Source organism: Equus quagga, chromosome 7 (genome assembly GCF_021613505.1).
Source record: "Equus quagga isolate Etosha38 chromosome 7, UCLA_HA_Equagga_1.0, whole genome shotgun sequence".
NCBI classification, from domain to species: Eukaryota; Metazoa; Chordata; class Mammalia; order Perissodactyla; family Equidae; genus Equus; species Equus quagga.
In genome coordinates, this window is record NC_060273.1 from 87,193,440 (window position 1) to 87,216,879 (window position 23,440).

General features: G+C 36.1%; 1 protein-coding gene across 1 annotated transcript in view; it reads right to left on the reverse strand.

Moving 5' to 3' along the window:
• The window catches only part of ADAMTS19 (ADAM metallopeptidase with thrombospondin type 1 motif 19), a 236,109-nt gene that overhangs the window by 59,024 nt on the left and 153,645 nt on the right, over positions 1-23,440 (reverse strand). The window contains exons 14-16 of the mRNA XM_046668387.1: positions 20,286-20,413; positions 16,247-16,367; positions 9,669-9,749 (exon numbers count right to left, since the gene is read on the reverse strand). Coding sequence (XP_046524343.1) covers positions 9,669-9,749; positions 16,247-16,367; positions 20,286-20,413 — 330 coding nt within the window. The remainder of the gene's footprint in view (positions 1-9,668; positions 9,750-16,246; positions 16,368-20,285; positions 20,414-23,440) is intronic.

A 23,440-nucleotide genomic window follows, 5' to 3' on the forward strand; every position in this document is an offset into this window, starting at 1 on the left:
TTTTTAAAATCCAGTCTGATAATTTTTGTCTTTCAAATAGAGATTTTAGTTTTTAAATGTTTATTAAGATTGCTTGTATGTTTTGATTCATTTATATCATCTTATTTTGTGCTTTCTTTTTTCCTGCTTGCTGTATATTTCTGTCATTTTTCTCCTATCTTGTTTTTGATTGAGTTTTTAAATTTCATTTTAAAAATTATATTTGGTTCTTTAAATATGTGGTCAATTTTTATTTATTCTTATTTTTAGATCCTTCTTTTATGTATTTAAACATATTAGCCATAATATTTTTACATTTTCTGTAAATGATAGCTTATATGTCTGATGTTCTCCCTTACTTTTACTGTGTTTTGCTCATAGCCTCTATTTCCTTATATGTTCTCTGAACTTCTTTATAAAATTATAGTTGAAGTTCATAGAATTCCTTTGAACCTTGGTGAAGGTGCATTACTCACAAAAGGGTTTGATTTGCACATGCCAACCACCTTGGTGACCTCATTAAAATAAATATCTGACAGTTTTGGACTTCATAGTTAGGGCACTGGTGCTTCAAATTCATGTGAGCACTTGCTCTGGGTTACAAATTCTTAGGGAAGTTGATTTCCTACCTCCACCTAGTACCAAAGTTATCAGAGACACATTTCCTTTCTTTTTCCTCTTATGGTGCAAATGTGTTTCTCTCCTTCACACTGAGCTTACAGTCCTTTGGGGTCCTGCTTTATGCGGGGGTGTCCCATGAGAGTCCCCACTTCGCAAAGGCCTTATTAGCCTTTGTTTTCTGTCTACAGGACTCCTTGGCTCTCAAGTCTACACTGGTCAACAGGACTAAGCATAAGTGGGGCTGCAGTCAGCCTAATCATACTCTGGCTCCTTGTTCTCACTTTGTTTTTGGCACCTGAGGGTTCTTTAATTTCTTTCCAGGTCAGAGGTAAATTTAAAAGGAGTTCTTTTTTTCTCCTTTTGTATTTTGCTTAACATTTTAAATTGTGTTTTTAGTGAGAAGTTTTTCTGTAGTGGGTTGCAAGCAAAACTGCAGGGAAAGTAAGCTGACTCATGTGACCTTTTTCAGATTTTGTTTTTTAAAGATCCATGAGTTGTTTTTCTTTTCCCCCCAAAGATTGGCACCTGAGCTAACAACTGCTGCCAATCTTTTTTTTTTCTTTCTGCTTTTTCTCCCCAAATCCCCCCCGTACATAGTTGTATATTTCAGTTGTGGGTCCTTCTAGTTGTGGCATGTGGGACGCTGCCTCAGCGTGGCCCAACGAGCAGTGCCATGTCCGTGCTCAGGATCCGAACCAGTGAAACCCTGGGCCGCCGTAGCGGAGCACGTGAACTTAACCACTGGGCCACAGGGCCGGCCCCTAGATTTTTAAAAATTATAAGCTACAATGATTTTTGCAAAGATGTAACATACGGTCTATGTGAACCACTCTTCTTTTCAGACTTGTTGATAAATTAGCAAAATAATAAAGCCAAAATCTTCAGAAAAGCAGATAATAACTGCATATGGGATTACAACTCAAAGATAGAGTAATGAAAAAGAATAATTGTATTGAGAGAGAATTTAATGTCTCCTATGAGATAATATATAGTTTGATGTAGACAAGTTAATTTCTTAAAGAATGATCAGTTTGCCAGGAAATGATTTATTTTCCTTTCTTTTTGCTTAATCTATTTCAGAGGAAGATTTTCAATGACTTCTTTCCAATGCCCGAAGGAGCCTTTAGGAAATGTGATTTACGATCTGTATTCTCTGCCATTCTTTAGGCAGAGAATACATATCATAGGCTTGAAATCTAAGATTTCAGGCTTGAAATGTAGGATTTTAATACTGTGTCATTTCTTTTTTTTCCAAATTTGCCCCTTATCCACGTGCCCTATCTCAGTAAATGCCGTTATTCGTCCAGTTGTTTAAGCCAGAAACCCAGAAGTCATCCTTGAATCTGCATCTTCTATCAATACTCACATTGATTTTTCAACAAGTTTTATCAGTTCAACTTGTTCAATGTCTCTGGAAGCCATGGGGCTTTGCTCATTCCTATTCTCTCGATTGGATTATGCAACTGGTCTCTTTGTCTTCATTCTTGCACACTTCCAGTAATTCATCAGGATAATTTCTTTTTCTTCAGTTAAGCAAGTAAGTAAATTTAGTGGGTTCTTGAATAAACATAACATATTAGTATTTTCAACACTGATTTAATCTCCAGAGTAGTATTTGGGATTTTTAGGAGCACTGATGCTATTTACTTATAAAGTAACTTAGGCCTAACGTTAAGCACAAGGAATGCTGACAACAATAAGGGAAGATGCTTAACACAGATGTGTGATTCCCATTTTAAACTGAATGGTCTTTTAACAACAAAAAGTGATTGGAGATTTACATTTAGAGACCTGCATCAGGGAAAGAAGATGGAATCTGACAGATTTGGAAGTAATGATTGCAGAAGAAAACAGTCATTTCATGATTCGTATTCCCCTGAGTTAATTCTATACGAAAGTTGATCATGTCAGTTAAGAAAAGGGGAAGAAGAAGGAATTTGGGGGAAGTTCAAGGCAAGTTTATTCATATATGACATGTACTTTAAAAACACAAGTGTTGCATAGAAGGCAATGATCACAAAAGAAAAGTAAAAAAGATACAGTAGGAATCAGATACTATGGCCATACAACTCTGGTTTAAATCCAGGATCACAGCTTTTTATTTTTTAATTAATTAATTAATTTTTTGTGAGGAAGATTGGCCCTGAGCTAACATCTGTTGCCAATCTTCCTCTTTTTGCTTGAGGAAGATTGTCCCTGAGCTAACATCTGTGTCAGTCTTCCTCTATTCTACGTGGGATGCTGCCAAAGCATGGCTTGATGAACAGTGCCAGAATCCAAACCTGCACCCCTGAATCCAAATCTGCAAACCCTAGGCCACCAAAGCAGATTATGTGAACTTAACCACTATGCAACCAGGCCGGCCCCCAGGATCATAGCTTTTTAGATGTGTGACCTTGGCACAGAAACTTAAACTCCCTGTTCCTCTATTCTCTGATTTTAAAAATTGGGAAATTAGGGGGCCGGCCCCATGGCCAAGTGGTTAAGTTCGCGTACTCTGCTGCGGCGGCCCAGGGTTTCACTGGTTTGAATCCTGGGCGAGGACATGGCACTGCTCATCAGGCCACACTGAGGCGGCATCCCACATGCCACAACTAGAAGGACCCATAACTAAAAACACACAACAAGCCAGGGGGCTTTGGGAGAAAAAGGAAAAGTAAAATCTTTAAAAAAAAAATTGGGAAATTAGTGGTACCTACTTCATAAGAGTTCTTATGAGGATTTATTTAACAAATATATTTAATGCACTGGCCCATAATAATCACTATACAAATGTGAACTATCTTTTCTTAATTAAAATTCACTCAAAAAGTCTCTATCTCCTGTGTGCCTGACTCTGTTTTAGTTACAGTAGGTATAGCTCTGAGCAAAATGATCCCTGCCTTCAAGAATTAACGAGAGAGATAGACAATATAAAAGCATTCATGTAAACAAAACAAGAACATTCAGACAGTGATAAACACTAAAAGGAAATAAAGCAGGTCAATATAACAGGGAGTGGCTTGGTTAGGGGTCACAGTGGATAAGGAGAGAAAGTGATAGACGTGAATAACTGACAGGGCTTGCTGATGTATTGTATTAGATTGGTAAAGAGAGTTATTAAGGACAGCTCTTAGTTTTGGTATAAACTACCAGATAGAAATTGGTGACTGTGGTAGGAAGTATAACGGCTCCCCAAAAGATATTCATGCCCTAAAAGATAGATATCATACAAAGTATCTTTCCTGACCTCAATGGGATGAAGTTAGAAATCAATAACAGAAGGAAAACTGGAAAATTCACAAGTTTGTGGACATGAAACAACACACTCAAACAATCAATGGATCAAAGAGGAAATCACAAGGGAAATTAGAAAATATCCTGAGACAAATGGAAACCAAAACACAACATACTTAAACATACAGGACCCAGTGAAAGCAGTGCTATGACGGACATTTATAGCTATAAACACATTAAAAAAGAAGAAAGCCCTCAAATTAACAACCTAAGTTTACAACTTAAGGAACTAGAAAAAGAACAGAGTAAACCCAAAGCTACCAGAAAGATGGAAATAATAAAGATTAGAGCAAAGATAAATAAAATAGAGAATAGAAAGATAACAAAGAAAATCAACAAACCAGAAGTTGGTTCTTTGCAAAGAGCAATGAAATTGACAAACCTTTGGCTATATTGACTTAGAAAGAAAAAGACAACTGAAAAATCAACAATGAAAGTGGGGACATTACAACTGATGCTACAGAAATAAAAAGGTTTTAAGAAAGCACTATGAACAATGGTATGCTGTCAAACTGGATAACCTAAACGAAATGAACTAATTCCTAGAAACACAAAATCTACCAAGACGGAATCACAAAGAAATAGAAATCCTAGATATACCTATAACTAGTAGAGACTTAATCAGTAATCAAAAATATCCCAACAAATAAAAGCCCTGAACCTTAGGGCTTCACTGGTAAATTGTACCAAACATTTAAAGAAGAACCAACACCATCCTTAAATTTTCCAAAGAAGTGGAGTGGAGGGAAGCCTTCCTAAATCATTCTATGATGCCAGTACTTTCCTGATACCAATGCTAGACAAAGGCACTATGAAAAAAGAAAACTACAGACCAATTTCCCCTATAAAATATTGGTGCAAAAACCCTCGACAAAAATACTAGCAAACCGAATTCAGGAGCACAAAAGGCATCCAAATCAGAAAGGAAGAAGTAAAATTATTTATGTTCACAGATGATATGATCGTATATGTAGAAAACTCTAAAGATTCTACCAAAAAAACCTGTTATAACTAATAAATGAATTCAGCAAATTAGCAGGATACAAATTCAACATACTAAAAGCAGTTGCATTTCTATACATTAACAATAAACAATCTGGAAAGGAAATTAAGAAAACAATTCTGCTTATAATAGCCTCAAAAAGAATAAAATACTTGGGAATTAACTTAACCAAGGAGGTGAAAGACTTATACAATGAAAACTGCAAGACATTACTTTAAGAAATTAAAGAAAACATAAATATATGGAAACACGTCAGGTTCATGGATAAGACTTATTGTTGTCAATATTATCCAAAGCGTCCCACAAATTGAATGCAATTTCTATCAAAAGCCCAATGACCTTTTTTGCAGAAATAAAAAAAATAACTATCTAAAATTAATACGGAATCTTAAGTGACCCTGAATAGCCAAAATCATCTTGAAAAAGAGAAATAAAGCTGGAGACTCACACTTTCTGATTTCAAAACTTACTAGAAAGCTACAGTAATCAAAACAGTGTGCTACTGGCATAAAAACAGACACATAAACCAATGGAATAGACTAGAGATCCCAGAAATAAACCTTCACACATGTGTCCAAATGATTTTCGACAAGGATGCCAAGATCATTCAACAGAGAAAGGACAGTCTTTTAACCAGTGGTGCTGGGAAAAATGAGTATCCACTTGCAGAAAAATGAAGTTGGATTCTTAACTAACACCATATACAAAAATAAACTCAAAATGGACCAAAGATCTAAATGTAAGACCCAAAACTATAAAATTCTTAGAAGAAAACATAGAGCAAAAGCTTCGACACATTAAATTTGGCAATGATTTCTTGGATACGGCACCAAAGGCACAGGTAATAAAAGAAAAATGGACAAATTAAACTTTGTGAAAAGTAAAAACTTTTATGCATCAAAAGACACTATTAACAGAGTAAAAACCCACTGAATGGGAGAAAATATTTGTAAAGCATGTATCTGATTAGGGATTAATACCCAGAATATATAGAGAATGCCTAAAACACATCAACAAAAAAAAACGTAATTCAAAAATGGGCAAAGGACTTGAATAGACATTTCTCCAAAGAAGATATCCAAAAGCCAACAAGCACAAGAAAAGATGCTCAACTTCACTGATCATCAGGGAAATGCAAATCAAGACCACAATAAGCTATTGCTTCAAACCCATTAGGATGGCTACTATCTAAATAACAGAAAACAAGCATTGGTGAGGATATAGAGAAACTGGAAGCCTTGCACACACTGTTGGTGGAAATGGAAAATGGTATGGCAACTGCAGAAAATGGTATGGCAGCTTCCCAAAATATTGAAAATAGAATTACCATATGATCCAGCAATTCTACTTCTGGATATATATGCAAAAGAATGAAAAGCAGGATCCTGAAGAGATATTTGTATACCCATGATGATAGCAGAATTATTCACAATAGTTAAAACATGGAAGCAACCCAAGTATCCATGGATAGATGAATGGATAAGCAAAATGTGGTATATGCACACACTGGAGTATTATTCAGCCTTAAAAATGAAGGAAATTCTGACACAATCTATAGCATAGACAAATCTTGAAGACATTATTCTAAATGATATAAGTCAGTTACAGAAAGGACAATTACTATATGATTCCACATATGTGAGGTCTGTAGAGTGGTCAAATTCATACAGATATAAAGCATAATGGTGGTTACCAGGGGACAGGGTGGAGTGGGGAATGGGGCGTTATTGTTTAATGGGATAGAGTTTCAGTTTTGTTGGATAAAAACAGTTCTGGGGGCCGGCCCCATGGCCTAGTGGTTAAGTTAGCACACTCCACTTCAGCAGCCCAGGGCTCGCAGGTTCGGATCCAAGGTGCAGACCTAGCACCACTCATCAAGCCACGCTGTGGCAGCATCTCACATAAAATAGAGGAAGTCTGGTACAGACGTTAGCTCAGTGACAATCTTCCTCACACACACACAAAAAGAGTTCTGGAGACAGATGGTGGTGGTTGTGGTTGCAAAGCAACGTGAATGTATTCAATGCCACTGAACTGCACATTTAAAGTTAACATGGTAAATTTCATGTTATGTGTGTTTTACCACAATTTTTTTAAAAAAGCGTTAAAGAAAAGAAAAAAGAAAAAAAAAAAGAAAAAAAAGATATCCGTGTTTGAATCCCTGGAACTTAGGAATGCTATTTTACATAGCAAACAAATAAATAAGTAAATAAATGACTGCAGATATGATTAAATTACAGATCTTGAGATGGAGAGATTATCCTGGATTATCCAAGTGGGCCTGAAATGCAATCACACATATCCTCATATGAGGTAGGAAGAGGGAGATTTGAACACAGAAGAAGAGGAGAAGGTAATGACACTAGGAAGGCAGATGTTGGAGAGATGTGGTCACAAGCGAAAGAATGCTGATGGCCACAAGAAGCTGGAAGAGGCAAGGAACGAACACTCCCCTCGATTCTCCAGAGAGAGCACGGCTTTGCAGACACCTTGATTTGTGGTCCAGTGAAACTGATTGTGGCCTCCAGAACTGTGAGACAATACATTTCTGTTGTTTTAAACCACCAAGCTTGTGGCAATTGTTGCAGCCATCATAAGACACTAGAATAGTGACATTTACTGTAGTAGAGAAAACTAAAGGAGGAAGAGGTTTCAGCATGGGACGGAAAAAAGCTTTTGATTTAGACTTCTTATTTCTGAGGTGCATATGAGACATTTGATAATTTACATCAAATAAACGAGAAAAGCATTGGGGCTAGATGCAATTCCCCAGGGAGAGAGGATAGCAGGGAAGAGAGAAGGGCCCAGGCTTGAGCCCCACAGTATGGGAACATTTGGAAACCATGTGGAGTTGAGAATCCAACAAAACAGACCAGAAAGGGGCTTCCAACAAGGTAGGGAGCCTCAGGTCTTAGAAGCCAAAAGAAGAAAGTATTTAAAGAACTGAGGAGAGGTCAACAGTTTTGAATATTGTTTATAGGTCAAATCACATGTGAACATCAGATTTGTCAACATGGAGGGCATCTGCTGACCTTGACAAAGGTAGCTACTGTAGAGGGGACACAGAAACAAGACTGGATTGGTTGAAAAGCACGGAAAGTAAGGAATTAGAGACAGCATGCAAATGTCCCATTTGTAAAACTGGCTCGTTTATTTAGCCACATTTGTTAGGTTACTAAACAGCATAGTATAGTGTAGACTTATTTGAGAAAATTCCCTTTCAGACATCAATATTCCTTTCCAGCTTGGAAAAAAAGAAAACATATTCCCAAGTGTAATAGCCAATTGTCTGCAATTAAATGAATGCACTGAAATTGTCTAGATTTTGCACAGGGTCTCCAATAACGGGGTATTAGAGCTCCAGTATGAATTTGGATCCCTGGGATGATTTACTTGCACTTAAAATGCATTTAAAAACCATAGCAGGTAAAAACAGATAAAACATATATTAGAAATAACAAACTAACAAGTGCATCACACGACAAAGGATTTCTTTTACTGTCCCCTTGCCTCAAATTTTCCTACTCCTAGAAAATTATTTTCCTAATGAGAAAAATAATTCAATCTGAGTATAGACTATTTTCAACATTGCAGAGTAGAAACAATCAGGTAATATAGGGTTATTTTCCATGTATAAGGTGTTTGCCTATTGGAACATTATTTCTTATTTGAGAAAGAATAATGAGGACATTATTTTGTTAAAGAAATGAAGGCTTTCTTTAAAGACAATATAAATACCACGTTTAAATTCTGGGAGAAGTTTTAGTCTTTTGCTAGATAGAATCACATTGATCCCTCGAACGGTGGATGCCATGATTCTAACATTTCACATGACTTAGTTTGAAATGTTAATATGGAAGCAATATATATTTTGACAACTTAGTATTTTCCTTCACATATTTAAAAATCATTAATTGGCCTAATTAAAATTGCTGATACAATTCATTCCACAAGCAATACTTAAAAACTTAAAATACTCTCTTCATAGGTGAGTGTACCTGAAGTGAGGTAAGAGAGCATCACTCCTCATTAAAAGAACAAGTCCTTTTACTTTGTACAAATTTTTTTTAAGACTCCTACAGGATTTCCTAATACTAAAGTAATCATTATATACACACATACACATTATATAGACACACATATACACTGTATATGTGTGTCTATATACAAATACACATATGTATTTGCACATGCAATATATATGAATATATGTACATGTATGTGTGCATATATGAAATAAATATATATATAAAATATATTTATATATATGCATATATATGAAATAAAACATACCCAAATCCTCCAATGAGTGTTTTTTCTTGTTTTGTTTTGTTTTTTGCTGAGGAAGACTGGCCCTGAGCTAACATCTGCACCCACCTCCCTCTACTTTTTGTATGTTGGACGCCTGCCACAGCATGGCTTGCCAAGCCATGCATAGGTCTGCACCCGGGATCCAAACCTGTGAACCCCAGGCCACCAAAGCAGAACATGTGAATTTAACCACTGTGCCACTGGGGTGGCCCCAAGTGTTGTTTTTATTTGAACATGGACTAACATGTGGAAGCAATTTATATACCCCCCAAAACATATAGACAAGTAGATTGCTTTTGCTCCTGGGAAGTCCCTGGGAGAGAAGGAAAGAAAGTCTGACTTGCTATGACAAGAGGTGCTTCCTGGGAAATTCAAACACGTAACTAGAAACAGACTAATGTCCTTGTCATCACAGAGCTCTCAGGGCAGGGAGCTGGGCTGGCACTTGGATGGGCTCTGTGTCTGTAGCACAGGTTACCTAAATAGCTGTGTGCTGGCTTCTCCTCCACAACTTTGATTCTTCTTGCCCCAGCAGGTATCACCAGCACTTCCACATAACCTGCAAGAGTCAACAAAACAGGAAATAAATCTTGAGTTTTCATAAGATCTCTTTTCTTAATTGATTTGCTCTCTTTTGCTTTCTTTTGGTTTTGGTTTTTGCTATATTTCAATACCTATGTAAAGAAAACATTTAGTGTATAAAAGCTGTCATAATTTCAAACGGAGAAGTTTCTCAGAAAGATATTGAGTTTATCAAGGGCAAATAGGCCATTGTATCTTTATGTAAAAAAGCTCAATGATATCTAATGAATTGTCAGAGAAAAAAAAAAAAAAAAGCAGAATAGAATAGCCCAGTTAGAAACAGTGAAATATGGAGCAGAGCAAATAACGTCAGATTCTGCTTGTGGAACACCTTGAAGACAGAAAGTGTGGGAAAGAAGGAAATGCAGCTGGAGAGAACACAGCTGGCGGGAAACCGGGTCCTGGAGTAGCTGGGTATAGGACAAGGCAGACCAAGCACTCCCTCAGGAGATTAACAGAGGGTTTGAGACTGGGGCTGGAGTAAGTGAGTAAGCGAGTAAGCATCAGGCCACACCAAGCAATCTAGTGTCACCCCAGGTGTCAGACAGCTAGAAGCAAGACACAATTAGGTGTTTCTTAGGAAAGGTTTTTCAGCAGAGGTGAGGGATGTAACTCTTGAAGTGTAATAAGATGATAAGATAAAGTGGGACAGAATAGGGAGTGTGCAGAAAAAGTCAAAATCAAAATCAAGACTTCATTTAGTGCAGAATAGTGATAGAGAGGGTAAATGCCTACTTTTGGCTGAATAGTTATGTTTTAAAATTATATTAAAATAATATTTAATATTCTTGTTAGTATTTCTGAGTAGCTCCATATATCTGATAAAAGTCTAATTTCAAAGCTACTATTAAGAAGGCACAATAGCTAATCCCTGAGTTGTCTCCTGTTGATTAATGATTCAAATTCCTGAGACCATTTACAATTATTTGGTGTATACCAAAGGTAGAATACCCCCCATCTGGAAGTGGGTGGAATTAGAGGTATGTTTTTTTCGAATCATAATTTCCATTAGTGAACATTGCTTATTCAATGTAACCATTTTTAGTAACACCAAACCATACAAGCCCTATCATTTTGTTGCATGAACAAAATAGGCAGCAATGAAAATAGAAACAAATGCTTTCTGTCTATTTGCACATAGCAGTAAGGGAAGGTCTGAGCACTCAATGAGCTTATAATCGAATTGGAAAGACTAGGCACAAATACCTTGTCTAAATATGAGTTAAATAAAACTTCAAAAATTATGCTAGAAAGAGCATATGCAAAATGATATTATTAATTTCTGGCTGAAGAATATAAACCAACGTTCTGTAAACTGTCCTCCTCTGATCACATCACCATTCAAAAGGTTTGCTGCTATTTTTAACTCACTTAAGTAGGATTTTTTTTTTCCTTTTAAATGGTTATATACATTACTCATGTTTGAGAAACACTGGCATCAGCCAGAATCACTATGATTCAGAGGATAGAACATTTCATGTAGTCAAGGACAGCTTCACAAAGAAGTAAAATAGATGAACTGTCTTTGAAGCATGGATGGGATTTGGACATACACAGAAAAAGGATAAGTTCACTGTATTTAAAGAAAAGTAAGGGAGTAAGTAGTATTTTTGGTAGCATAAATGAAATAATTCTGACAGAATGAGAAGATGTAAGAAGATGGCTCTATTAAAAAAAGTTTAAACGCATGCCCAGGATACTGAATTTATCAATTCAAAGCTACTGAACCTTCTGTAGGAAGGAACTTGGCAGTTAGATACTGGTTTGGAGAGGCTTTCTCTGACAGCAATATGCAGCATGCTCAGCGATACAGTTGTGGATAATAGTGCCAGGAGGTTAACACAACCAGGAAGTTAATGTAAAAATCCAGGGGTAGTAGCAGCTAAGGTAGAAAATCCAGAGGGCAAGGCAAAGAAAATAAAATTCTGAACATGAGAACCAAGAGAAAGTGCGGGAAATAAACATTGAAAACAATGCTTAGCTAGTACTTATGTGAGAATGGGGCCCTTGTTTACAGGAACATGGAAGTCAAGTATTGGTAATAATGTGGTAAGCTCGGCTTTGCAATTTGTACTTAACAAAATGGTATAACACATTAGTAAAAATATCCAGTAAGAATTATAGAACATCTGGAACTCCAGAGAAAGGCCAGGCTATGGAAGTATCTTTGTGAGGCGTCTTTGCAGAGGCAGTAATTTAAGTGATGGGAGTAAGTGGAGAAAATTGAGAGAGAACTCAAGGACTCAACGTTGGTGACAGTCACAGTTTTTAAGAGAGAGATTGAGAATAAATCAGGAAAGAATACAGAGAATAAATAATCATGAGAAGGAGAAGATCTATTTTATTTATTTATTTATTTTTATTATATTGCTGAGGAAGAATTGCTCTGAGCTAACATCTGTGACAATCTTCCTCTATTTTGTATGTGGGTCGCTGCCATAGCCTGGCTGATGAGTGGTGCAGGTCCACACCCAGGATCCAAACCTGTGAACTTGGGCTGCTGAAGCGTACGTAGCACACCAAACTTAACCACTAGGCCATGGGGCCACTCCCCTGGCTATTTTATTATAGTGAGATCTTATGGATTAGAATATCTCAACAAGAGTTGTTGGTCAGCTGTGTGAAAAGAGAAAAATGACAAAGGAGAGTCCACTGGATGTCATGGTCAAGAGGTAACTGTTAACCTCTGAGCAAATGAATTTAGTAAAGTATGTGGAGAAGATATAGATGTTAAAAAACAAGAGTAGGGGCCAGCCCAGTGGCGTAATGGTAAAGTTCGTGTGCGCTGCTTTAGTGGCCTGGGGTTCATGGGTTCAGATTCCAGGTGTGGACCTACACACCACTCATCAAGTCATGCTGTGGTGGCAAGACTGGCAACAGATGTTAGCTCAGGACCAATCTTCCTCACCCAAAACAAAAGAAGGAGAAGAAGAAGAGTAGAGAGAGAAAAGTAGAGGTAGTAACTGTAAATTCCTGTTAGAGTTTAGCAGTAAACTCAGAGGTATGTTGTACATTAGGACAATGGTTACATCCAAGTTTATGGTTATATCAAGAGAAATTCTCTATTATTCAATTGTAACATCTTGGAGGACAGGTGAGTTAGACTGAGTTTAAAAAAGAAAGAGAAGGAGAAAAATATTAATCAAAGACATCTGATGAGAGATAGCCAATGACTAGGGGCCTAGATATTTTTTGATAAATAAGCCATTTAACACAATTGAGAATTAAGTTCTTTTAAGAAGTAAATATAAGAGTGGCTATTTCCAAGCGTAGAAGTTGGAATAAAGCCTGTAATGTCAACGTTATATATTTGATCCTCTTGTTAGACAGCTTCCTTTGTACTCAGGAACATCCTACTTTAAACCAGAGATCCCATTCTGAATAAGCCATCTTAAAATGCCAATAGCAATCATTATCTTCATGGTAGTAATAATGATAAATGCCACATTTTGAACAATTGCTATGTGCTAGTCACTATTGTAGGTAACTTACATAAATTATTACATTTAACTATAATGATAACATCTAAGGTAGATAATACATTTCCTATTTAAAAGATGAGAAAATAAAGGTACAGAAAAAAAACAAACCTCCTGCAAGACTACATTGTCAGTAATTAGCTGATGCAAACTTTGAACTTAGATTTGTCTGATGCAGTCCTTCCAGCTATGACCTACGGCTACGATTTCATAAAACAGAATACACGACACTATGACTCTCCTACTGCTGTGGCAAACGTGGACAAAAAGTCTAAGACCATGTGTTCCTTATACAGGATGAGTATCATCATCTCTTATACTAAGAATAACACAATTTATGCCTATTTTCTTCTTAGTGTATATTGATAACTAAGTTCCATAACTAGCCAAATACACATTTATTTTTAAAAATTCCTTTAAAAAAATTATCCCCTGGCTAGGCAAGTTACAATGAAAGACATGATAAATGTACTAAGAAAAGCAAACAAAACCTTCCTCTTAAGTTTATTTTCTAACTCCAACCAAAATGATTTAGCAAACTCTAAACAGAGCGCAGGGATTGAAAACACCCACATGTGTCCGCACATGTGTTACGCATACAATATACACAGTGTGCCTAGCCAACTGGACCCAATAAGGCTGCAATTCCTTCAAGAAATCCTAGGAAGTCCATAAACTATAAGGATAAAACTGTCTCAAGAGAAATGAATACAACATTCCTAAAGTCACAAGCAGATGAAGCCCATGATATAATGAAGGGCTGGTACAGATTTTTGTTTTTTAAAGTTCTTCACAATATAATGTTTCATTATTAATTAACAAATAGTAATGTATCACAAGCTATGCTGGTCATTGGAAATATGGTGTTGAACAAAACAGCCATAATATTTTTCCTCATTGATTTTAAAGTCAGAGCTATACGGTACAGATTCAAATACAGTAAGCATCACTAAACTAGTTGTTAGCAATAGGAGGGGAAAGTTCTTCAGGTACACTTCACTGAAAAAGTGACATCTGAACTGAGGTCTAAGTGATGTCTTGGAATTAACCAGAGAAAGATAAGAGGAAGCTAACAAAAGCATATTTTTACATGCAAGGTGCTAGAGTGAGCACGGTCAGTTTGAGCATCTGTAAGAAATCTGGTGGCTGCAGCTTAGAGAAGGAAAGGAACCTTGCTGTGAGGTGATGCCAGAGAAATAGGTAGGGACAACACCATGAAGGACCTATGGTCCAAGTTAAGAATTCTAGTTTCTTCCCTGTGAGCAATGTGAAACTAGAATTGAGTTGTAAGGAACAAAGTAACATTATTAGTGTCTTATATTCCCAATATCTTAGGCATCTCAGACATTTTCCAAATAACAGATGTCATCAATATAACTTATCTATAGCAAACAAACAAACAAACAAAAGTAGAAATTAAAGTGCAATAAAAACAAAGGAGGTTTGAAGTAGGAATCTGGGGAAAAATATATCCACATAACTGCAGTCAGAATGAAAAGCGTCACTCATTTAACTGGTATTTCTGTTTTCTATGCTTGGTGGAAAAAGAAAGTGTTACTACAATTAAATAAAGATATCAGTGTTGAATGTGCATCAGTATTCTTCAGTGAACTGTTTCCATGCATATTAAATAAATTTGCAAGAATATTCTTCAAAAATTCTAGTATCTTTAAATCTCTTTGATCTTTCAGACTTTATTTGAACTTCAGCACTATAAAAACCTCTCCCATCACAATCATGTCGAAAAGCTTATTATAATTGCACTTCTTAGTTGAAAGTCTGGGAGCCTGTTACAGTGAAGTATGACTTTTCTAAATGAGTTCTGGCAGATTTTGACTTGTAGGATCTGGCACCTTTTTTCACAGCTTAGGAGATTGAGATTTTGATCTGCAATTTACCCTGGGCCTTAGTTATTTTTAGGCTTCAAGATCTTCAAGCTCACTTATCTTTAATTCTGCTGGGGCCTAGCAAAACGTTATATGCAACTTTAGAGGGCTGTGTCTAATTTTCTTTTCTGAAGGATTCTTTTATCTAGAATGAACTCAGTTTTCTTGATTATTCAAACATAAATGGCTTGTTCTTTGTATAAGACATATTTTAGTCTCAGGTTTTCTCATATATTAACAAGAAAGGAATTTAAAATAGGAAAAAGTTGATGTACGGAAAATAAGCATAGTAATGATGAAAGTATAATCATCAATACTAAGATAGTTCCATAGACTGAAGTTCAGGTAGGACACTAATGTAAACACAGAAATGTCTGCTTCCTCCCGGTAAACTTGAGGACCCGGGTATAAAGCATTTTCTGTATATAAAGCATAATTGTGGGTCATTATATTTCAGTATAGATAATATCACTTTTGTTGTGGATCACTTTAAAATGCACACTACACAGGTTGTTCCTAATCATTTCATCCTCAAACCTCCCGAGTATTAGTATTTACAGATGATGAAACAAAAGAAGAGAGGATTACTTCCCACCATTAATCTATGTGGACCATGATCCCACATCTTCTGCCTCCCCCTGTTACTGTTTCCACTATGGTACCCTGCTGTAGACTCTCTGTTTCCAAAAACTTAGTCCCTTCAAATTTAGTAAAAAATTAAGAAAAGAAAATGGAAAGCTGAAACCCTGAAGATTAATACTCTCAATAGTTGCTTCAGGCTGTTACAAATAATTATTCTCTGTTAGACATCATGCTTTGCATTAGAGAATAAAGTCTGTAGAAAGCTGATGATATTAGCAAATGCAAATTAGATTATTCCCTTGCTGCTCCAAGTTATTAAATGCACAACAGATGACTTCATATTTTCATTACTGGGAAAGGGACTTGTTAGAATTTCTGGCTCGTATCACATTGTATATCGTCGCGAAAAATCATTCAATACCCATTACAAAAGTCTTCAACAGAATCAGAACTGTGATTTCTAAGTCAAGTTCAATGTAATCTTTGTCCCAAAGATTATGCCAATAATAAATTAAAAAAAAAAATACCTGCTCCTCTGGTGTGATTAAAATCTCCTTTAATGATTTTGCATGATTTTCCATTGCCATTGCATACACCACAATGATCTTCCCTTGCAAGAGACCCTAATAAACCATCACAGCCAACTTTCTGTAACAAGAGAATGACAGTACATCATAAATTGAGTTTTCTCCTTTTCCTTTTTCTTTTTCAATCACTAATTTAGGACAAACCTAGTCTCTACAAACTAGACATATTTAATTGACCAACTAGTAAAATGTCATATTCTCTGGTGCAAAGTAATATATCAAGCTCATGTCAAATATTATCTGTAAAGTAACCAAATAGCAAGATAGTGATGAGAGTATTTTTCTTGTATTAAGAATTAAATGATATCCTAAAGCAATTTGGAAAAATATTGAGACAAATGCAAGTTATATAAATCCCAAAGGAAATCACATTTCTATTAAATATAACATGATTAATCTAATTCATTCTATTCAACATAGAACATATATACTTCATTATATGGATGGCTTCACTTCTAAAGTGCTTGCAAAGCAAATGCTGAATATTAAATATTAGCTTTTTGAGAGCCAAACATAAATGTTTATTTTCACTACAGTTCACAAATAAACTTCTATCCCCACCTTCTTTGGCATCTAGCCCACGAATGTTAGTAAGAACTGCTGACAATCCACGGCTGCTTTATGAAAATATGAACAGGGAATTTATTTTCATATGCCCCCGGAAGAATTATGTTAATATGAATCTTCTGAGATTAAGCCACTGACTCTTTTCTAGTGAATAATGTTGGTCTTCCATTGATGTTCTGAAAATATGATCATTCTTTGCAAAGTTGTGCATACTCAAAGGGTAGAATTTAATATGTGTATACCGTCAGAAATAAATGGTAGGATTACATAATTACTCCTAATCAAGAAGGAGTTGCTTCTTGATTGCTTCCAATGTAACTGATGATATATTTATTTATAAAAAGTTATAACTATTTTAGACACATTTTAAAAATACTAAATAAAACAGAAACAAAATCAGTGTCTTTTTCTCTGGTTGGTATTGGTGGTACTGGGGTGGGGGAAGGAAGCCGATTATAAAATGGAGCTGCAGGATGATCATCCTGAGAAAGCAAAAATCACATTAAACCTGCATAATATAGCATGCTTTCCTTTTGTCAAGAGGGGTGTAATCAGTGTCAAGGGGTAGACAAAGTAATGCATTAGTGGAGAACTCTGACCAGCAAATCAAAGCTTATTCAGGGGAAAATAAAGAGAATGTCTTTGGATGAAAGAGGTGGCCCCCATAGGAAATTCTCAAAATACAACAAAGGTATACAAAAGTTCACTAAGCAGGAGTCATGCAAAGATCTGGGAGTCCTGGGGTGAGGTGGAAAAAAAAAATCTCTTCTTCATGTACAAATGAGGAAAAAATTTAGAGTCGAGTTTAGAATGGTTGTGAAACGATAAAAGTACTTTTATTGCTCTATCCCTAACATCCAGCTTGTTTCTTGGCAAATACAATAAATCCAACAACTAATAGTTAAATGACTGAATAAATTAGTATCTAGTAGTTTCTTAGTTTTTTCTAACCCTTGTAACTGGAATATTACAAGCCCGTAAACCTAAAATGAAAGTCAGGGATAGACATAATGCCATGGCTCAATAATCATGTAATTTTAGAATAAGAACCAAAGACTGTGTTTTGTAACTGGTAGTCTCAAGTATCCACATTTATCAAAATATGCTCATATAACTCCAAAAGTTGAGGATGAATGACTTTGAGAAGGCAATGCTGTTTAACTGGTGACAGGTACCTGAAGTACCACTGGTATGCTAGAGATGGGTGGATAACAAAATACAGAGTAGAGCTTCCTCTAGCCTTTTCCACAATGGAAATGTCAGAGAGCCAAACTGGGTCACCAGGAGAAAACTGTCTATTTTCAATTTCCCTCCTCAGTCCACTCACCAAGGTTGGAATTGTACACTCAGCTTTGGTGCTATATATTTTGTGATAAAACAAGACACTCTAGCCAAACCCAATACATAAAGGGTTGTCAGAAAGAAAAAAGAAACATGTTTTTAATTATATTGAAAGACTGAATGAAGCATTTTAGTTAAAAAGCCAGAATCATAAACTATTCCAATGTTCTCAGAAGTCACAATCCATTTCAGCGAACTTTAACTTAATTATAATCATCAGATTCACATAGCACTTACACATAATTTTTTGTTGTTGTTGCTCTAATTTTAATATCTACCTAGGGACTCTGTAAAAGATCTGGCTTATACAATACTTTTAAGTGAAAAGCACAGCAATTTAGGGTATTGTATTTTGCATGTACAGTTAGGAAAATAATTTTTTAAAATAAATTCTTTTAAGACATATGCTAATCTGACACATTTACATATAATGACGAAATAAGGTTAAAAGCTTTAATTCCATAACATACAGATCTGAAAACAAAATATGTATACGTAAGTACCTGCAATGATATTTTTACAGACAAATGAAAAACTACATTTCAGGTTATTGTCATATTCTGTTAAAGAATAAAGGAAATTAATATGTAATTAGAGTGTTTTTTTATGCCAATGGGATTACATGATTCTGTGATTTCAACTTTATAGCATGCTGGCAAAATACAGAATCTTAGAGCTGGTAAAGCATTTAAGTTTCGCACTGCTTCTAAGTTTTTACCCAGAAGTACACAGACCTCTATTGGTTCACAGATTGATCCATCCATGGTTTGTAATTGTTTTCAAATTTGGCACACATGCATGTGGCGTGCGTGTGTGTGTGGTCAGATGTGCAGTTTTCTGGGAAAAAAGCAAACTCTTCATCAAATTCTCAAAGGAGTATATTGCACAAAGTCAATGACCATTTGTGTAACAACTTCATTTTACAGATTAGTTAATGGGCATATACATATTTTAAACGATTTTTCCCAAGAACATGGTTTCCTAGTGGCTCTCAAGGATTCAGTGCTGCTCCACTCAGATATTTCTTTAGTAACTAAAGGACTTATTTCCCTGCCATGCATGAGAAGTTTATTAGCTGATGGCTCTTGGCCATCAGCGCTTTTCAGAAATTGCCTCGCCTGAAGAAAATTGCCTTTCCCAAGGTCTCATCCCCTTCCTTAGGCAGCGTGCATCCAAACGTGAGTAGACACTGGGGGAAAAATGCCTGGTTTTATCACCCCAAATAGGGACAAGTCTGAAGCGCCATCCCAGCTTCGACGCTCGCCACAGGGTCAGCTGAGGTCCCATGGTGACTGTACCACAGCCATTTCTCCCTGTGCCAATCTTGCCTCCTTCCTCTGCCCACATAGATGTTTATCATGGAAACACTTGGCATTGAACTTCTGCTTATTAACCTTCCAGGGGAAGCCAACTTGAGATAGCGACAGAGCTAAAACCAGCAACTTCTAAGTTCTAGCCTTTGATCTTCCACTATGCTGTTCATACTCACTTTAACAGAATCTCTACTTTTCTAAAGATAAATAAAAAAGAGCACATAAATGCAAGCAGGAGATGCAGATTATTTTTTAAAAGGAAGAGTAAGGCAAATGAAAGGTTTAAGTATTATATAAAAATTGAATGTACATTTAAAAATCAGTTGATTCAAGTATGTTGAAAATACTTTAATATTAAGTGAGTAATAGGACTGATTTTATAGATTTTTGCCACAGGCTCAGTCTTGGACAAAAGACATGGAGAAGTGGAGTGTTTGAATTTTTGGTCTGGAATGTTTTGAAACAAAATGCCCAAAGTGTTGCAATTTTAGACCTGTAATATGTACATTTCAGAATAGAAATTTCAGATTCTTTCAGCTAGTAATTGATATTACAGTTTATTTAGTCCAGACCCTTCATTAGACAGATGAAGAAATGAAGTTTCAAGCTAGATGAGACTTGCTCAAGATCACAGTTGAGTCAGGACTACATCCAAATCTTTTGAATCTTCGTGCGGAGCTTTCCCCCATACTGTGCAGCTGCTCAGTGGTCCCGCAATCCTCCCTCAGCACAGACATTCTCCCTTTGGACGGTCTTACCTGACACCTGCCATTTGCACAGATATCTAATCCCTGATATCCACAAGAAGTTCCATCCATCACTTTTTCTGATAGAAGAATAGGCTGTTCTTTTCCAACAGGAGAGCAAAACAAGGCACAGGGTTTTTCTACACACAGAGTGGATTAAAAAATGAACAAAAGTCACTTCATAAGCATTTTTATTTCAAGGTTTATTTTCCAGAACAGTTGAATAAAAATATAATTTTATGTTAATTGAGTAATGTAATACTAGAGTAGACTATACTAGAGGGTTATTATGAGGAGTAAATGAGATAATGCCTGGGGGTAAAAAGATATTCATTGAATATTGATCTTCTTTTTAAGAAATAGGTCTTCAAATTATTTTTAAAACATATCACTTATTTTTCTGGCACTAAACCCATACCACACACAAACCAATCATTCTTCCTGAAAAATATTTTGCATACGCCCATTTTTTGCTCCTATCTTTTGGAATGAACTCCCTTTTATCTTAAGTACAGATCAGAATTCTGCCTATTTAAGATTTACTTTATTCATGAAGCCTTTCTTGATGTCTCACTTCTAAATTCAAATACATTAATTTTCATTCCTATACATTTGGCATTTTCTAATTGAAAAATTACTACAGGGAAAAAGAAGCACTTCTAAGATGAGCAATTTGCGTAAGATTTTCCATTACGAGGATGTTCAGAAATGCAATACAATCCCACGAGAACATCCACTGGTATGGACAATTGCTGAAGTGCTAGCTAGAACTCATGCCCCTTTATTGCTTACTCAGAAAGCATATCAGTATATACACATTTAGGTTGAGAACCACTGTTCTAGGTAAAGAATCCTTGAATGGCTGGCAGTCCTCTTCAGTGCTTCATTAAGCAATAAGGCTGGTTACAGTCAAAACACTTGCCTGTTATGCTCAAAGAGTGGCAAAATATTTTTAAAGTGCTGTTTCTATTTCTAAGCATCCTTCAGAGGAGCTGTAGTATTTGGTAACACCAGTAGTAGAATTATCCAAATCTGAAACTTCAGAGCAATTTCCATGCTGCATTACTACTCCATTGGCTCGACACCAGTCAGTCCCTTTACTGTTTATTAAGCTCATATAAATAGAATGGAAAATAGTTTACAGCCTCTGACACTGATCTTCGCTTATGTCTTCAGTAAAGTTCCACGTATGCTGATGGGATTCTATAAATACCAAATAACAGCCAGAGGCAGGGAACAGGGTATCACTTTGCAAAGAGAAGACAGACAGTTAAATGAGCCTTCAGAACTGAACATTTCAAACAGTTTTCACATGTGGCTTCTGAATACTGCTCTGAACAATTTTGGGGAGTTGGAACATGGCCTTTAATGTGCATGGTTTTGAAATTTCCCTTTAAGATGCCATTATAAGCCGCAATAAAGCATTTCAGTGTGCTCTCACACCTCAAAGTAGGTTATGTTTATTCAATGACCGCTTACTATGTCATATCTTTGGACCTAAAAACAGCTGCTATAATTGCAACACTTTAAAAGTGGTATATATATAATTCTTTTTCTGGAGTATTCATTGAAGAGAGGAGCAAACCAGATATATGAATAATGTTGAAAGGAGTTTGTCTAGAAAATTCCATTCACATTCCAAGCGAGAATTCAGATAAAAATCTTTGTATTTCTCCTTTTACAACATATTGTCAATTCACTGTGCTTGCTTTAGCTTTACAGATGACATAAACATTTGATACCAATCTTCCTTCCCGGAGCATACCCTCGAGACTGTGACTTTATAGTGATCCATGGAACATGCCAGTTCTTGGCAGGCAGGCTCTGTCTTGATTTAAGGGACCAACCCTTTCCAAGATATGCATTAAACATGGATTTCAGCCAAATTTCAGCACAGAGTATGCAAAATACCTGCATGTGAAAGACATGTATCTTTTTTCTCTAAAAAAATGTTCACTACTGCATTGATACTTTCCACTTCATTATTCTAGCCATAGATTCATGTATTACATAAGAATGACAGAAATAGCCACTTGCATTTTAAGGTGGCATATGTTATGAAGACTTGGGACTTTTAAAAGAATTGTATACTTTAACTTCTTCCATAGTGCTATAAGACATGAAGACTAATTATTATTGTGCATTTTATTCATTACACAGACTGATGTGTTTGATTGACGTGTGTTGAAAAATTATCAAAACTGCAAACCTGCTGATTCTATAAATAGCTATTATGGATCATTTTGATGATAAACCTCACTTTATAAGAGTTAGGAGCTTCTTTAATTGTGATTTCAAACAGCTTTAATATTTTAAATTGACTCTCATCCAATTCTGATTTTTTTTAATCTGGAGGAACTTGTTTCCTATCTCTTACTTCACATATGAGTAAACTGGTTTCAAATGAATTTAATGTTATCAAAGCTCACAGCCAGTTAGAGGTAGAGACAGGATTTAACCCTCAAATGATCAGATGATGATTTTCATGATGTGAATAGTCATATTGATTGCACTTTTGCAATAAAAAAATATTTTTATGTATTCAAATTTATGCAACAAATATTCATTGGAAGCTTAATAATCACCAGACTAGACACTAGGCACACACAATAGGGGGAATATAGACACATTAAAATCTGCCATGACAAGGTGCTCGTGGGGTACTTGGAAGGGGCACATCCCCAATTTGGAGGACCAAGGGGATTCTTTTTTCCCAGAGTACTTGACATAAACTGAGTCCAAAAAATCAGTAGAAGTTTTCAAGATAAATAAATGGGAAGACAGAGATCAAAGCATAAGAAACAAAAGGTATTATGCCAAGAAACCAGCATGTTTAGGGGCTCAGAAATAAGAGAGCCCAATGTATATGAGAGATGGAATGGAATTTGACCTGGATGTGCTAGAGACTACAAAAGGGAATGATAGAGATGAGGCAAGAGAAGTTAAAGTGGGGGAAGGCCACAAAAATGGCCTTATAAGGGGCCAGCCCCATTGCATGGTGGTTAAACTTGGAGTGCTCTGCTTTGGTGGCCCAAGTTTGTGAATTTGATCCCAAGCATGGACCTACACCACTCGTCAGCCATGCTGTGGCAGCAACCCACATACAAAATAGAGGAAGACTGGCACAGATGTTAGCTCAGAGCTAATCTTCTTCAAGAGAAAAAAGA